The sequence below is a fragment of the Drosophila mauritiana genome, chromosome 3L (genome assembly GCF_004382145.1).
Source record: "Drosophila mauritiana strain mau12 chromosome 3L, ASM438214v1, whole genome shotgun sequence".
Classification (NCBI taxonomy): Eukaryota; Metazoa; Arthropoda; class Insecta; order Diptera; family Drosophilidae; genus Drosophila; species Drosophila mauritiana.
Genome location: NC_046669.1, coordinates 16561449 through 16579648, shown reverse-complemented (window position 1 = coordinate 16579648; position 18200 = coordinate 16561449). Strand labels below are relative to the sequence as shown.

General features: G+C 44.4%; 1 protein-coding gene across 2 annotated transcripts; it reads left to right on the top strand.

Moving 5' to 3' along the window:
- Window positions 1–208: 208 nt before the first annotated feature.
- LOC117139495 (folliculin-interacting protein 1) lies at window positions 209–18155 on the top strand. Of its 2 annotated transcripts, none has more exons than XM_033301820.1 (7): window positions 209–1390; window positions 12693–12966; window positions 13353–14375; window positions 14446–14633; window positions 14713–16882; window positions 16951–17220; window positions 17282–18155. In XM_033301820.1, the coding sequence occupies exons 1-7, from the start codon at window positions 1113–1115 to the stop codon at window positions 17486–17488; spliced, it is 4410 nt and encodes a 1469-aa protein (XP_033157711.1). In that variant the 5' UTR covers window positions 209–1112; the 3' UTR covers window positions 17489–18155. The 2 variants fall into 2 exon arrangements, with proteins under 2 accessions (XP_033157711.1, XP_033157712.1); XM_033301821.1 differs by lacking the exon at window positions 209–1390 and adding an exon at window positions 11088–11184.
- The last annotated feature ends 45 nt before the right edge of the window (window positions 18156–18200 follow it).

Below are 18200 nucleotides of genomic sequence, written 5' to 3'. Positions count from 1 at the left end.
TACACCTTTACGAATTGTAATCATCATCTGATACGTTTTTTTTTTTTTAAGAAGTTTTCAGAAATAACATTTTCTTTCGACGAACAAGACTTTTCGAATTTCCGTTAAACGCAACGGTGTGGCAACACTTAAAATATCCCCTAAAACTGCCTTCATACTTCTGCACCTTGGTGTGCACACACTGTCGCGCAGCTGCGGCCAACTTCGCGTTGCAAAATGCTCTTGTGTTGTTTGTGTTTGTGATTGTAAATAAAGGCCAAACAGTCAGCGCGAAGCGTTATGACCGAAGACCAACCTTTGGGCCAGGCCAAAAAGCAGAATGTAACATCTCGACCGAGAGCAAACAGAGCCGCAAAGTGTTCAATTAAAATAAGTGACTTGACTTTGATCTGAGAATCGAGAGAAAGACGGTGAAAAAGGTGGGCAGGAAGTGGGAAGTGAATGATAAATGACAACAAAAAAGTGTGTATTGGCCAAAAGAAGCTCGCATTGGTAGCAACGACAGAAAACCATTTACACACACTCAAACAAACGAACACAGACGGTGCTCTTTAAACGCTGCTGCCGCTCTCTCTCTCTTTCACTCACACACATTTAACGACTGCGACGCGTCTCTTGCAAACTTTTTAAAGCGGACGCCAGCGATATTCGGTTCTCATTTCGATGTGGAACGGTAAAGAACCTGTGTCGCTTCCGCAGCCGATTCGCGAAAATAACACAAAAATAGCCATATATTGTTTTTGCTCAATCAAATAAATTCCACTGCAAGTGCGTATGTGTGTGTTTGTGATCAGGAAGAGATCAGATAGATCAGAAGCAGTGCAAGAAAGAAAAGTGCAAAGCGAAAGTTTTGGTTTTGATTGTGCAGCATCCGCCATCTCGCTCTGGCAGGCGCGCGTGTAACGGTAGACGTCTCTCTCGCTAACAACAACAGCAACAACCACACATTCCAAGGAAAGCGAAAAGTGCGCGCTTGCTTGTGTGCGTGCGTGTCTGTGTTTTATTTCCATTTCCATACATAATCAGAAATAAATTCAATATTAGATCTTCGATTCTGAGATTTCGATTGGCCAGATGTGTTTATTAACAGTTTTCGCACATCGTGTCTTATTATGGCCCTATTGAATAAACTCTTCTTTCCGTCGGCAACACCAACAACACCCGCGAATTTAGCGGCAGCGCCCACGCTGACCGCAGCGTCCGCAGCAGCAGCAGCGCTAATTAATAGCCAAACAACAACGGCAACTACAGGAACAGCAACACCAGCTACTACAACAACATCGCCGGCACGTACAGCTCACGCCTCTGCCGGCGTCGCTGCCACGACCTCTGCTGGCAATAGTTCGTCGTCCGCAAAAGCTACAAAACAAACTTCGCGAAATTATCTAAGGTAAGTGTTTATCATTTTAACAACAAAACTGCCTAACACCCGGTATTAGTGTATCGATAAAATGCGCGCTCAACAAAGGGGGAAAATAGGTGCAGCTGCAAAATCACTCGGAAGCACACACACTCACACAAAGAGAGACGTGCGAAAAGGCGTTCTCATGATGCGTTTCACACTATACATACATACATATACAACCCGCCCCCCCTCCACCATCATGTTCATCATGTTCCTCTCTCTTGCACCACCTGCGCTTCCTCTTCCCCCACCTACCGTGCTTCGTACGCAAATTGGCAAAGCGTAAAACGAGGACGATAACCCAGCACACAAATTCGGCATGCACTAATCATCGTCACGTACGCCGCTTGCCTTATTCGATAGAATCTGCAAGTCTGGCCGACATGAAAGGACGCAAATCCGCAGTGAAATGGCAGTGAAAGCAAAATCTTAGGGGATTACAAAGATGCGTTTGCAGCTGCCTCGAAAACGTAACAAAGGAGGCGCATTATCTTGGTTCCTTGTCCCTCTGTTGTTATAGCCACAGTGGGTTCTTCTTAAAGGGCACAAGCTACCTGATCGGTTTTTGCAGGAAATTCCATTTTCAGGTGCTTGCAGTTAAGAAGGATTATTCTTATTTTCTTACATTTTTAGATACATTTTAAAAACTGGTAAAAACTCAAATTAATTAAAGTAAATACATTTTTTTATTGAGTTGATTTTGTTGTTTTTAACTAAATAATTTTTATGTAAAATTGCTAGTTCATGTTTTAGTTTTCTTCTATTTATTGCGCTTTAAATTCATATTTAAAAATTTATCACAGACAAAAATATGGTTCTGGCTACGCTTCACTTTACTAATATCGATAACGATAGCCTGCTCCACAAGCAGCTCCACGAAGAAACCAACAACAAGCCCTAAATCACCCAACACCCCCAGCAGTGCATATTGGGTAGTCATGGTGGATGCATGTGTGCGAGGAGGTGCGTTGATGTTTGGCCATTGCCGTTTCTTTCGCTCGCATGGCTCCACACCCATCAATCGAGCTGCGCGCGCAAATAACTGTGCCCCACTATGCTCTGCCTCTCCCCACGCGCTTCGTGGCTCTCCTCTACTGCCCACAAAGCGATCGGTTCGTTCTCGGCTCCATTCGTTATCGCTTCGTGTGCGCTGGCTTCTCGCTCGCACTCACGCAGACGTAGGCGTACGTTGGTAAACTTTTACGGGGTGTGCCGGGGGAAGGCGACGGCAACGTCAGGCGCAAATGTAAATAAAAGCGAATCACATGACTTGCTAATCGGCGGCCGCGGCCTGCTCTCGTGATTATTATGTCATACACATTTTGTTGTTGGCGCGGCACATTGTTTTTGTTGCCTTTGCGCTTAATTCTCATTTCATTATTATTTATTACACTATTTACCTATGTATGCTGCTGCATTCAGTTTACAATGTTTATTTTTGACACTTTTTTCTTAACTTGTGCGTGGGCAGTGATTGTGGCTTTGGTTCCTGTTGCTGTGACTGCGAGTGTGCATGGTACTATGATTGCGGGGATGCTTTGTTAACGGTTAACTGGGGGACACACCTACGCCCGCTTTTCTAGGAACGCAATATCATTGACACCTTTTACTGTTTCGTATATAATTTTTGCGAAATCAAAACGGATAAGATTACAGTTCTCCGAAAACGTATTTATTTGTTTAGTTTTATGAAGCTTCTAATGTGCATATAGTTGGCCAGAGAACTATCGGACTTGGAGGTTTCGTTTTATTTTTAACGATACTTTTTTGTTGCTTAGTTTGGCAACCACAAAATCATTGAATTTTGGAATATAAGATCCTCTAAAACGCAATTCTTTTTTGTATTTTTTATGCATTTAATAAAAGTTCTAATCACGTCAGTTTGATAACGATCAAAAAACCTATTTCGACAACTCACGATGATACCAAACTGTCGATATGCAAAAAAAAAAAAAAAACTAATGGATAACAAATTTCGGAGACCATTGCTGACAGGGCCCATAAAATGTTTCAATCGTTTTCCCATTTATTTTTGGGGCCATTAATCTGAGGGCCCCCGTTGCCCGGCTAACTCGATTAGCGCCTCGTCCACGCTGTCAATCGGCCGCCTTATCGGTCAGACGGCAAGCTGGCATTTAAAATATATATAGAGCGTAATGGTGAAATTGTCAGATTCGAGTGTGTATTGACCAATATTCGGGCCGTATATACATTTATGGCCGCGCTTGTCGCCAACATTTGCCAACGCCATCACGTGATAGAAACTTTTCACTCTGCTAATTAAGCGTCGCCAGCTTTTGGGGTTTTTGCACTTTGCCCACGGGCGCACACACACGCTCTCACACTTGGAGAACAATTCTAATAATAATAATAAAAACAAAAAAAAGTGAAAACCTGTAAGGTGTAGACGACAGCCGGCCCGACTAACTCCCCCTCGAATTAGCCCCCGAAACACCCCCCCTTTCCGACGCTATCTTTGTACTAGGTCAGGTTTTTTTCGGTTTCGCTGTAAACTAAACAAACGTTTACACTAATAGCAGTTAAAAACTCCACTCGGGCCAAATAAATGTATTTGTTTATTTGCTTAATTTAGTTGGGTGACGGCAATAAATTACGGCAGCACGCTTGGGTAAATTTCCACGACAGAATCTGAACCTCCACTTATCGTTCATATTTCCACCGGGCCCAAAAGAAATGATTTAAAAATACTTTCGGTCTCCTCTGATAGGCGGAGAGCTAAGAATAAAAAAGCTGGCAAAAATAAAACAAAAGAAAAAAAAACCCCATGACACTTGTGTATAATTAAGAAATGGTGAAATGCTGGAAATCAAGGCCCCTGGACATCTGGGGTGATTCAATCGTGCGCGGAAAAGGGGTGAATCATTTCCTTTGGACGCCGTCGTCGTCGTGACCATGTTTAGACATTTGCTAGCCAGTTGGTCACATGACAGTTTTTTTTTTTTTTTTTTTTGTACATATGCATGATACTAAAGCGAATAAATCCAAAACCAGACGCCTGGCATCATGTGCCTTTGAAGGCGCGCGCATTCCTTAACCCAATTCGCAAGTCATTCGCCCGATATCCATCGCATATGGCGTCCAAAAATACATATATCCGTTATTAGCGAGCTGGTATTAATTCCCGATAAGTCCGGGGATTTCTGGCTATATACAAACTGTGATTTCGTACCCGCACAATCGCCTTGCGATCTACGAGGTGCGATTCGCAAACTGTCGATCGATCGCTGGACTTTCACATGAGTACGAACACCATAACCATACCCATACCATACCCACCGCATCACATCGCGTCCAGCTACGCAAATCAAGCGAATTAGCACCTTTTGTGGAAAACTTTGGCCCAACAAAGTCTCATTATGATCCGTGGGCCGTGGGCTTCAGGCACGTGTGGCACACAATAAAATCGCGTTCGATTGCCGATCAAACAAAGCCACACATATCAATCTTCCACAATATGCTGAAGAAAAGAAAGAAAAATCACCGCTCTGAATGAACCATTATGGATGATTTCACTTAGAGCCTTAGGCAAATGAGTCGTAAATTGGGTAGCGAACGAGAATTCATTAATAGTTTTTGATAACTGCCCGCCAATTGAATGGCCAAACAGTCGCCGTCCGGCCAGACATCAATCAAAGTGCTTGGTCTGGATCGCGCAGCAGGTGTGAACTTATTACATGGTCCGTAGCGTTACGATGCGACCAGCCGTAATAGAGTAGTAGTATAGTAATAATGGGCCAGGTGCCGGGGTGTCTGGCTCTAGTTTTCCGTCGCTGTGGGCCACATGTCAGGAGAGGTGTTATGCCCATCATATGGGATCCCTTGCCCACACCCCCCGCCCCCTACTATTAACCTCATCATCAGTGCAATTAAATATGTACGCGTTTGCCGGCGGAGCAGTCAGCACACAAACTTTACTTATGTGCAAACAGAAATCAGCACATTTAAATGGCAGCACTTTGTCGAGGGGAAAGGGGCGAGGTGGTGGTGGTTGTGGTGGTGATGTGGTGCTTCATGTGCGAAGTCGCGTGGTCTGCCAAGTCATATGAGTAGTGAATCGTCGACGACGTCGCGTATCCAGTTTTTGTTGTTGCCTCGCGACCCGTTCCGATAGCAGGTGCACTTGGAGAAACAAAGTTTGCTATGTGGTATTTACCAAAAATTAACAAAGAAATCTAACCGATTTTGCACTTTAGTGAGATATGTATTAATTAATTTATATTTTTGCAAAACCTTAAGCTTAACACCCATTTAAGCAATTACATTGTCCTAATCCAGTTTATTCTGAATATATCCTAATTTTATTTAGCACAACATTCAATATTTATTAATTAAATGTTAATTTAAATATCAACAATTAACAAAGTTGCCAACATATTTTATTAATATAACATATTTATTAATTAAATGTTAATTTAATTATCAACAATAAGTAAATATTTAACAAAAGTAAACAAATACAAGAGATATCTCCGAACCCAATCATAATTTGCTACCTATGAAGGCTGTTTTCTCTTTCTTTTCATCTTACAATTCTCAAGTGCTTTTTTTGGTAAAGCTAAACTTCTTATTGCTTGATATCTTAATCGGATTAGCATAGAACTTTAACAATTTGAACTTGAATTGAAGGAAAAAAAGCAAAATAACTTAATTATTGAGCTGTCAATGATATTTATTGTTAGAAAAAGAGGATTATAAAGAAACAACTATGAAGTCTGACAAAGGTAAGGTGATGTTTGATATCAAATGGCATTTGCAATTGAATTTCACTCTATCTGTCTGCCAGTGTAGACATTAGCGCTTCTCTGTCTGTGGAATGGCCCTGTTTTCACCCATTATCAGTTGACAAAACGCTTTTGTTTTCCACTGCCTGCCGCCGCCGCCTCGTATCAATGAGCTGGGCAAACAAAATAAGAGCCCGAAGTGCCTAAGCCCAGAGCTCCATTAACGGAAGCTCAACGAGACACCTTATAGGTGAACCATTGCAGGGGGCACAATTTCCGAATAATTTCCAATGGCCCAATGCATACGGCTCTACTTTAACTACTGTTTGCCATTGCCTTTGGCCAAATCCGAACGCTCATCGAATCACGGGGGTATTATGACTATTGCCAAAAACACCTGAGATTACACTCGGCCGGTTGGGGCTGTTACTTCACGGAATTATGGAAATATGTACATATAACTATGCACACAGAAGTGTGAATAATGAGGATGGTAGTATATCTGTTTATTACCTTTTCGCCGAACCGTAACTGTTTGGGTCGTTAAATTTCAGATAGAAAGCTTAAAAAAAATGAATGCTATTAGTGATTTAGGAGTAATCAACTTAGGTTTTGAAACTTCAAAGATAGTTTTTAGTTTTCACCTGAGATTTATGTGCGGTCTTAAGTTTAGGACAACACAGACAAATTATGATTTATAAGCGCGACAATAAAACACAATTTATTATTGTAGCAAATAGCTATTGCATTTCTATGCTTAATTTATACCATTTTATTAACTTTATATACCCCAGGGAATTCTAATTGTTCTTTTAAGAATATAAAGGACTGCGTTATAAATAAATAATCGGCGAATGGAATTTTTCACCCAGCTGACCACATGATTCTGTGTTGTAAAACTGTTTATATGGCAGCTTACAGGGCACTTGGTGTGTTTCTGCCTCTTATCTGCAAGGTCTGGCCATTGTTTTCCCTTCGCTCGTGATTGTTTATGTAAATGTTTTCCATTAATCCCTGATCCCAGATTGCTGAATGAAACAATTTCAATTGATTCCTGCCGCTGCTGCTACTGCTGCTGCTATGGCGTTTAATTCGAAAGATGACGGAAGTATTGTTTTCAGGTTTGATATTCCGTATTCCGTATTTAGTATTCCGTCATCTTTCTGCGACTCTGACTCTTGACTTGTTGACATTTGGGCCATGAGCTCACCTGGGCAAGAGTTGGCTTACTCCTGAGTCACGTTGTGTTTGCCAGGTGGAAACAAGTGCACAATGCTGGCACTTGTGTGTGCGGGAACTTTCATTGATTGATTGCGCCCGCCAGTGCTCACCTGTCCTTACCTCCACCTCCACCTCCACCTCCGCCTCTGGGTGCCCCACCTGACTTTTCCGCGTCTGTTTGCATTGGTCTCAAGTGACAATGAAAATCACTCGATATTTTTGTCGTCATTTGCTCATTAGTATTGTGAGCGGCTGCGACGGCGACGACTCTTGTTTGTGTTTATTTTTTGTAGTTTATTTCGTTTTTTTTTTGTTTGCCTGACTTGCTGGCTGGCTGATAAATTTCTGGTGTTCCAAAGCGTGTGAGTGGCTTTTGGGGATATTGCCAATTGCTTTGAACTTGACATTCGATTTTTTTTTTGCGAACCAAAAGGACGGGGTGAAGGTCGTTCGACTGTGCGGACGTGTGTCTACTGGATTTATTTGTGTGTGCATAACTGCTTATAATGGGCCCAGTGATAATGATAGTCAATTTGCTGGGCGCAGCTGCCGTTATACTGTTTATATATATATACGGTATATACATTATATATACCCATTGTCGTAGCCAAACGCCAACGTCTCCATCGCCATCGCCATCATCGTTGTTGGACGGACGGTTGGTCGGTTGGTTGGGTCATGTGACTTGTTGTATGGATGGAGCAACTGGTTGTTGTTTCGCTTTTGCCGCCGCCTAGCCGTCCCGCCCCGCGCTCTCCGCCAGTCCGCGTGGCTTTGTTGGCTGTGCTGCTGTCGTCGCTTTGGAAATCTGTGTTTATTTGCCACGCTCTCTTTCACTCACTCACACGAGAAGACTAACACTGGGGGAAAAAGGGGGCTTCTGGTTGCAAGAAGTTCATCCTTGAAGAACAAACCTTGCTTACACCTGTTTTAAGAAAGGTGGAAAGTTTGATAGTATTTATAAGTGGTATTTCAAAGAATTCAGCATGGAAACATTAACCATCTTAGAAAAGAGTTGCCATCTTGATAAAACAGTTCTATACTAGAACTTGCCTAGACAACTTTCAAATCCTTATATAATGACATTTAATGGCATTTTTTCAGTATTTAGTTTTTGTTTCTCTCAGTGCATAATCCGCAGACAGGGCGAATCAGACGTCCAGACACGCTCTGTAAAGTCATTAACAGATGCTGATTTGATTACAATTGTGCGCCTTTACTCTCTGTTTATCACTCTGGTGTCGTATTGTGTACATGCTAGTGTGCGGAACTGTGGCCGCCGTGCCAGAAGCCAAATGTCTGGGACATATCAATTGCCGGCGATTTCCCATATCAATCAGTGTGGCGCAGTGGAGGAGTATCCGAGGGCTAATCAAAACATAATCCAGGCAAAGCCCGATAACGCCCGTCGCCACTCGAGTGGGCACTCCGCCTTACATCCCCCATAAGTACACCTGACCATATCAATCACAATATTCCTATATAGTGTATGTATAGGGTATAGTGTATGTGCAGAACCCCCCAAAGAGAGAGAGGGCTATATGGTCGGATTGGGGGAATCGTCGTTTGTTCTTGTCTTCGTTCATTATGCATGCCCGCCCGTATTTATGTATGTATTTATTTGCTTAATATTGTTTGGCTGTGGCTCGCTTTTGTTTTGCTTGCGTAGCTGAAAAAGCATGTGATCCCAGCGAGTGCCCTGCCCACAGGCTACAAAAAAAAAAAATAATAATGAAAATAAAAGCTATGGCAAAAATATCTGAATAAACAACGCCGCTGCCTCTTCGAGCGATAAGTCAACTTAGCGGCCTTTCGATAATTGTTTTCGCGCTGATCTCCACCGTACTCCACACGTCTTGGCCAGGTCAGCAGCAGCCCTGTGCCTTTTGGCATCTGGCTTTCTGGCATGCTGGCCTCAAATGTTCACGTACTCGTTCGTAGTGCCCCAAAGATCAGGGCTGCTGACAAAGTCCATTTGGGTGGGGAAACACGAGCACCCAGCAAAAATATTAAAACAATGGAGTGTTCTACACTGCCTTCTCAATATAATAAATGTGCCTGGAATTTTTTTTTTTAATATTTGACTAATCTTAATTTATTTTATATATTATTTATATATTTTTGCATGACTAAAGGGGAAATCCAAATAATTTTGTTACTTATTTGGATTTCCCCTTTAGTTTGAAGATTAAACTTTAATCTCGGAATTTCTGATTTCTAACACATTCCTATTTTCCGGGCTTTGATTAAAATCCAAAGCAAGCCATTAAGAGCCTCAAAATAACTTGAATAATTACATTCCCCAGGGCATTTAACCTTCGGCAGAAAACCGTTGAGGAATGTCTTTAATGTTGTTATTAAATTTTGGCCATATGTCTTTCAACTAATCCATCAAACGATCATTCATCGCTGTCTCTCGACTTGTGGCCAAATGTTTTTCCTTTCTCTTTCTCATATGTGTGTGTGTTTAGGGTTATTATTATTATTATTTTTATTTTTTGTATTTTTTTTTTGAAATTTTTAAACAACATATTAACACATCAGTCTCTATGACAACCAACAAATGGTGGCCACATGATGCTCGTCCGACTTTTGGATCCCACTCGGGGGGTTTTGGATTCGGACTCGGTTCGGTTATGTTCGTTTTGGGTTGGGTGCACAGCTGGACGAACGAATGGATGGGTCCGCGAAATCATGTGAGCAGCGCTCCAATTTGGATGCCCCATGTCGCGGCCCCGAAGTCGCCTCGTTGAGGATCGTTGCTTGTATTATCTGCATGAGTATTTCAGCGTACTGCCCTCGTCTGTATGTATGTCCATATGTCCGTGGTGTGCCTCCATATGTACATATATATATGTATATATATATATATCGATTGGCCAGGCAGGCAGGCAGGCCTTATTATAATGCATATGCGAGTGAGCTCGCCGCTCGTCTCGCTCTGACGATTGGGCACGGGACCTGGGCTTTTCAGTCCCCGTTCCCAGTTCGGTTCCCCAGTTCTCGAGCTCCCAGTGCGATCGCGAGCGCCTTGAACTTCATTTGCTGACTAGCATCGCGGCCATAAAGATATCGACGCGTCGTCAGTCCGCGCTAATCGGGGGTCCAACGGTAAATGTTACAGTTTAACTTCTCCAACTCGAAAATAAACTACAAGTTTCTCACCAACTTTGGAAGCTAGAGAATGCAAAAGATGTAAATAAATATGAAAAATATAGTTGCTTTTTCAAACACAATTTCATTTTCAAAAATAGATTAACAAAATAAGGAGTTACATTTTACACATTTTTGTTTTTTTTTTGGCTCATTGAAATCTTATTCAAAAATGAATACTCTGAATTAATTCGTGACTTGCGAGTAAATACCAAAATTGTTTACATTTTCAATTGAAATTATCAATTTGGTCTCGATGTGAAGAGCTACAGATATAAATATTTGCTCAATACTTATTGTTGAAATTTTAAAGTAAATTGAGCAGATAAAAAGGCTAATTCGTGTAAAATTTATTATTGTTAACAATCGATCATGAAGTATAAATACATTGCTAACCCGTTAAGAGGTACTAATGCTTAATGAATTTATAGATATTTTATCACACTCTATGGACTTAGGTTTCCAAATTGTGTGGCTTACGGAGGAGTGACCAGCAAATTAAATGAGGCATTTTTTTTTGTTATGAAATTGTAGATAGGCAAGGTCGAGTTGGACAAGTACAACCTGTAACTACGAAACTTTCCGGCCAGACAGTTGGCGCTATCGCGAAGCTGCAGTTGGAATTACCCTTTGTCGCATGCATACGCCGCCCTTTAAATCCAAGTAAGCACGGTCAATAAATTCGCCCCGATCCGGGATGGCCGGACATTGGACAGTCCGAGGACAACAAAGAGGCCGCCGGTGCAGTCCGTCCGGCTGGCTGGCTGGCTGGCTGGCTGGCCGGCCAGACCACAATATATCCACACTATATCAGGGGCCCTCGTGACCGACCTAAAACCAAACCAAAAAAACAAAAACACCTTCGTAATCGGCGTGCGTGCGGGCTCCCCCCTTCTTATCGCTGGGCAGTAAAACATTTATTAAGCTCTAAAACTAGTTCGCCCACTCCCCCCACCCCCCACCATTTAGCCCAGCCCCACCCCCTGAGACGGCAAACGACTATCATCAGTTGGGCTAATTGTTAATTATAGCGCTAATTTCAGAGAAGGCGCCTTTTGCAAACTTAGCGCTACTTAGACAAGCCATTTATACAGCCACTAAATTAATTAGCTCAAATCTGTTGTACGAGCTTTAAATCGAGTACGATGGCTGCCGATTTGTCTGGCCTGTGGAGTGGAATGGATTTCGAATGGGTTTCGTCGGTTATTCGATGGATTGGAGTATAATTAGCGTTGACAGGAGCTGTCAACAAATTATGCATTACTATTCATTTATTTTTTTTGCATTTCACACAGTTCATCTCAGAGTTTCAATTAGTTTTGTAGGGTACTTTAGAAATACCTAAAATATTGTATAATTTTTTGTATAATCGCTATGCCATTGGATAAGGTATTCGAATATATTCACTAAATCGTCGAGCAAACTTTGTTTGAATTCATTTAAGTTTTAAATAGATTTCGTTCATTAAGACCTTAGACTTGTATTTGTTCTGTTCCGCCGAGATATGCTCGTATACCTCATTTGCCAGCGCTACTTGGATCAGCCAATTATAGAACCGGCAAAAATAAATTGGTTTAATTTAACATTCAAGTTTGCCGTCATGTGACTACCGACGACACCTTCACTTCACTCCCCCTCCCACCCCATTTCAGGGGGTTCAAAGTTCAGCATTAGTACGTTTCCCTCGGCCTTATCAATCGACATTGCGGTTTGGGGCTGTAAAAGATTTGAAGACGGCACTGACAGCACCGCTCGTATGGGGGCATGAGTAATCGTCACGTGCCAAACGAAGGATCGCTATATATAGAGCATAGCATTTGCCATTTTATCGACGACACTGAACAGCAAAAAATACGAGAGCTGCTCGAGATGTGCGCATTATAATGAACCTCCGCTGGGCGGCGAAGCTGCGGCTGGCATTTTTATGACCTTCGAGCGGAACTCTATATTCCCGATTTTGAATGGTGTCGAATGGTGACAAATATATTTAAAAAAAGCAGTGGAACTAATCTGTACAAAGGGGAATTTTGAACAGTGCATCTAGCGGGTAGTGTTAGTCCATTAGCGCTAAAACAAACTGTATTAATTCTAACCATGTTGTAATTACAATCTTCTTTAGTACGAGTATGTGCCTAAATTAATTGACTTTACCTTCGATCCTTCTTTTGCAGTCGATTCCCCTTCGAGGGCAGCCAGGTGCGAGTTCTGCTCTACAAAGAGGATGACACTCGGCGATTGCTCTTCGACTCGAATGCCCTGCAGAAGGTGACGCACAAGGACCCATCGGCCACATCCGCATCCATATCATCGTCCAGCACGAGTGGCGGCGGAAAGTTCCTTAAGAATGAGAAGTACACATCGCTGCAGAATGGCAAGATTCCATCGAAGTCACATTCCAGCAATGGCAGCAATTTCATCGAGGTGTGCGCAGAGTATGGCTATAAGGTGAGTCATCTATTAAGTAATCTATTCGAACATAAGTCATAAGACCGGATGTAAAAACATAAAAAGCATTGCTCATAAAGGTTAAATATGTTGAGCGATTTAATTTCTTTATAATTAAGTCTGTAGATTATGACTCGCTTAGTTTGGATGATGAAATTTAAATTAGTTGAAAATCTTCTTGTTTATATTTTGATATTTATAGAACAAAATACGCTATATGTTTTCTTAATCAGGATCACTAGCCGAGCCCAACTGGCCATGTCCGTCCGTCTGTTCGTAAGAATCTCGGGAACCATAAAAGCATACAGATTCTAGAACCGTAGACGCAGAATCCCAATACTTACTTAACTTCGTTTTAAATTGACCAATTTCATATTTTTAAACAGCACAATCGACCCTCGGGAGCCGACATCACGCCGGTGGGCGAAATGGTGTTTGGCTCGTTGCCGATGTCCTTTTGCGGAACGGCTCTGAAGGTGCACTGGCTGCCGGAACCGTCCAGGATCCTGTGCTCCCAGGTCTACCTGACGCCCACCAGCAATGGTGGATCCGGCCACTCGCCCTACTCCACGCTCTCCACGAACAGCCTGGCGACGCCGCGCACATCGATATGCAGCGAGCATGGATCCATGGATGGTCTCTCGATGAACTCCTTCTCAATGCCGTTCAGCGTGAGTGTGGGCCGGCAGATGAGCCTGACGCCACCGCTGGACGTTCCGGCGACGCCGGCTGATCAACAGTCCCTGTCGATTCATTCGATGGACTCCAGTGGGCCTCGATACTCATCAACATATAGCACTGCCACAGATTCGGGCTATTCGGCCAGTGCAAGTGGCAGTGGAGCTGGCGGGGATCAGTGGTCATATCAGTACTCATCCACGCGCAGCAGTTTGGGCAGCGTCCTCTCGGATCAGTCGGATGCAATGCGGAAGCTGAGCATGGACTCGGCGTGCTATACGGGGTCTCCTTACCTGGACGGATTTGCCAGCGATGGCTGCCTGCAGCGAAGAATCTCGCGTAATTTGCGCACCTCCTTCGAGAACGAGCATTCCAAGAACGATTTTATCGGCTTCCTTAGCGACAATTACGCATTGAATGGCCCGGTGGTAGCACCAGCAGGAGGCGGAGCTGGAGGGGGCAGCGAGGGTGGTGGTATGGGTCCACCGCAATATCGACGAGCAAGCTATTGTGCGAATGAGACGCGAAGTAATCCGGAAATGGGCAGAAGGCAGGCCAATCTACGCCGGCGAGCGAAACTGGGATTAGCCGTCTGTATCTCGATGAGTGAGTCCTTTGAAGAGGAGATGGAACTGTTTTGCAGTGAGCATATTGCCTTGCTGGAATCTATGCTTAGTCGATTGAGAGCCAGTACAGAACTGGCTTACATCAACCACAAGAACTTTCTGCAGGTAAGGAACACACATATGATAGAATCCCTGTTGAATTTCAAATAATCAGGATTTTGTGTGTGGACCTCAGATCATGTTCCAGGCCTGGCAGGATACGCAACAGTGGTTCAGCGATCTCTTCACTGCCCCGCGCATCAAGACACCCGTCTGGCTGAGCATCACCACCAGCGGCAGCAAGTACTCCAAGACTGTGGCCGAGAGATTCATCAAGGAGCTGTGCGACCTTCTCTCCTTCGCCGATACTAAGGACTCTAATTTGTAAGTTTGACTATCATAGGAACGTCTATGACTAGACGAATTTAGATTTATATCTAATTATTTTTTTGTTTATTTGCAGTTTTATTAGCACCATGCTGACGGGAATTCTTACTCATCACCTCGGATGGGTAGCCACCGTGTCTGCCTTCAACAGCTCCGGTTCTCGACGATCGGAGTCGTCTGCCTCTGCGGCGGCCATTGAGCAGAGGGCAAAGCTACTCCAAGTTGCCCAGAAGCATCCGTACAATGCGCTGTGGGCCCAGCTCGGCGACCTTTATGGAGCCATCGGCATGCCGCCGAAGCTAGCTCGCACCATTGTGTGTGGAGCAGAGAAGCTCTGGGTAGAGAAGCTGCTAAACGTGCTCACATACTTTATTCGGTGCAGCGAAGTACGGCGAGCGGCCAAGCGGGAGGACTTTAACAAACAGCTTATTAACGACCTTGCCGCCCAGAGCCAGACGAAAAATCAAACGGGTACGCAGGAGAGGCACAAGAGTCCACCGACGCAAAAGCGCGGACTGAGCAGGGCGGCAACCTGCAAACAGAATCTGAATGCCATTGCTGATGATGCGGACGATGAGAATGGCGAACTGAACGTGTACGATAGGGACAACGAGGATGGGGACCCAGATGGATTGGACTCTGGGTCCCTGGACGCCAGCGATGGCATGCAGACTCTGAAAAAGAATGAGATTCCCACTGTGTTGGCCTTCCGAGACTCTCACTTTGTGCAGCAGGAGCTGCGTATCGGAAACTATTTAATGGACACAGGTATTGACAAGAAGATGCTGCTGGCGCGGCAGGCACAGCAGTACTTTCGTACTGGCAAAGACGGCCGGATCCGTTTGACAGTAACCACGCCGGATAACGTGGAGCTGTGCATGGAGGAGGAGCAGTCAAGCGGCACTGGCTCCGTAAGTACAGGTTCCGTGGACGACGGTGCCATCGAGGCCATCGACTATGAAGACAACGTGGAGGCACCTCCGAAAAAGAATTTCTTTTGGAACATGGTGCCGGTAGCAGGTGTAAAGGAGGGTCTGAGTCTCAGTGATTTGGCCAAGTTGCAGCAGGGCATTCGGATCATCAATCGCAAGCTAGAGCGACGCAGCAGCAGCTACTCCGTTGAAGGAAACTCCGACCAACAGCAGAGCAAGACTGGAGAAAGTGGAGTTGGTGACTTTGAGCCCCTGAGTCATGAGAGACGAGCCTCGCATTTGTCACTCTCTGATTTGATAACACAGAACAGCATGGGCAAAAGCGATCGCATGACTTGGGGCATTGAGCCCATAAAAGAAAACGTTAGCCTGGAGGAGCAGATTCACTTTGATCACTGCCACAAGCTAATCGAACGAGAACACGGCATCTGTCGGCAAACATCCGCAGATAATGGCAACGGAGTAGTCTTCGTTTTGGGCGACAATGAACCGCTGATCAACCTGAAAAAGAGCAGTGAGGACCTGAGCGGAGATCAAGATTCTAAGCCCACTCTGATGCTGTGTGCACAACATCAGCGCACCCACGACAGAAGCAAGCACTCGGGTATGAAGTTCAACTTTGAACAGTATCCGCAAATAGCCACCAACTATATGAAAAACAAGAATCTATTGATGTCCAACTATGATCTGCTAATGGACAAGGTCACCAAACTGGAGGCCAGCGAAGCAGCTGCCCTTAAGGGTAGCGATAGCACGGCAACACTAGCTGCTAGCAGTAGCTCCACGGCCGCTCTGCTTCCACCGACAACTCCAGTGGCTGCGAATAGCGATCGTTGCGTAGTTTGCAGCAGTGGCGTTGGCATAAATACCTCGGCCACCTGGAACCAAACACCTTCCAATGCCACCGAGCTGGAATTCGAGACCGATGAAATGCATTGCTACAATCAAAGTGGGAACGGTAATGGATTCAGCTCCCAGGCTCTACAATCCGTAAACTCGGCGGCCTCCATAGACACGCTAAAGTCCTCTGTTGCGGTCGAGCCACCAACTCCAACGATCCCAACCCAAATGCAGACCACCTACATGCGCAAGCAGCAGCCCAAGCGGGTGCCGTCAGGACGCAGTTCCGTCTCTTCGGTGGCCGCCAAGTGTGCAGCGGTCAATGTGTCCCAGCAGCTCTTGAAACTGCCTGTTCCGGGCGTCAAGGAATTGCCGCAGGACGACGAATCTCCGGGCGACCAACTGCGTGCCGGCTTCATTCCCTCGCTGCTGTTAAGCGTCAGCGATCATTACGTCTCCGACATGGTATTGCAGGTGGGGAATTGCTTTGCGATCTTTGCGATTGAGCCAGTACTGATTATATTTTGTTTCCTATGTTGTAGGGTACTTGTGCTCCGCCCAACAAGTGGGAGATGCATCTGCGGGAGGATCTAGCTCTGGCTGCGCGCTCAGCCTCGCTAATCTCGCAGCCGGCGGAGAACATTGCAATTGTGGCGGACATGGACAAGTGGGATGTACGCCTAATTTCATCTCAAACGCAGCAGTTTCCGTATGCCGGTGGTCAGAGTTCTCCTGTGGGCATGTCTCAGCTCGTGTCCAGCATGCTGGAAACCGTACAGGCCATGAATGCAGGCGGCATACCAGCCTATGAGGTAGGCACCGCAAATGTGATTATAAATTTTTCATTGCTAATTTCTGAATATTCGGTTTCAGTGTTTGTCGTTCCTGGAGTCCAAGTTACAGGAAATTTACCTACAATCGGAAACATTGGCAGCATTCCTGCTGGAGACTGATCCCTGCCGACTGAGCGACATTACAAATCCATTGCAGCTGTCCGAAAACGATGTACCACTGCTGCTGTCAATAGCATATATTCACACGCCCAAGATCAGCCGCAAGTGCGGCATCAGCTTCAGGTGACAGGTTGTTGCCGTCTGCTGAGCTAGGACATTGCCAAACATTTGATCACTCAACGTTTCAACGAGCACTTCTCATGCATCATCCAAAGCGAAACAAGCAAATACTCCAGCGAATTTTAATTTCACTGATTTTGTGATATATTTATATATGTGTAGGAATCTAGCGCCTAAATGCAGGATACGTTTTTGAGCCGTAGCTTAGCCGTAGCCCTCGAACGAAACCAATCCCAACTGAACCTCAACGATTGGTTTCTGACTATTGTAATCGCCCAGTGTAAATGGGTCCTTCATCGAAATTTACCACATCCACTCATCGCGGTCACATGAAGAAGTATTGTAAATCATCTGGGTTAGAATTAGCCGGGCCAGATTGTGTTGGCGATAGGGTGACGATGATTATGACGACTCCGGCTTAGCAGCACTCGAAACGGGCTGCTATCGGATCGATCGATCGCCAGAACATATCTTGCTCCGCCCCACACTTTTGTAGTGCTTGATTTAGATTTAATAATTTATGACAGCAATAATATAATCGTAACATTAATTGAATAAGTTTAGAATTACGCTAGGGATGCAGCTACTAAAATTACATACGTATGTATAATGCATACTAGAAAACAACTAAAGCAACAAACAAATCAAATCAAAATATGTATATATATTTTTGAAGGAGAATATACAATTTTAAAATGAAGTAAGGAACTGTGTGTTTT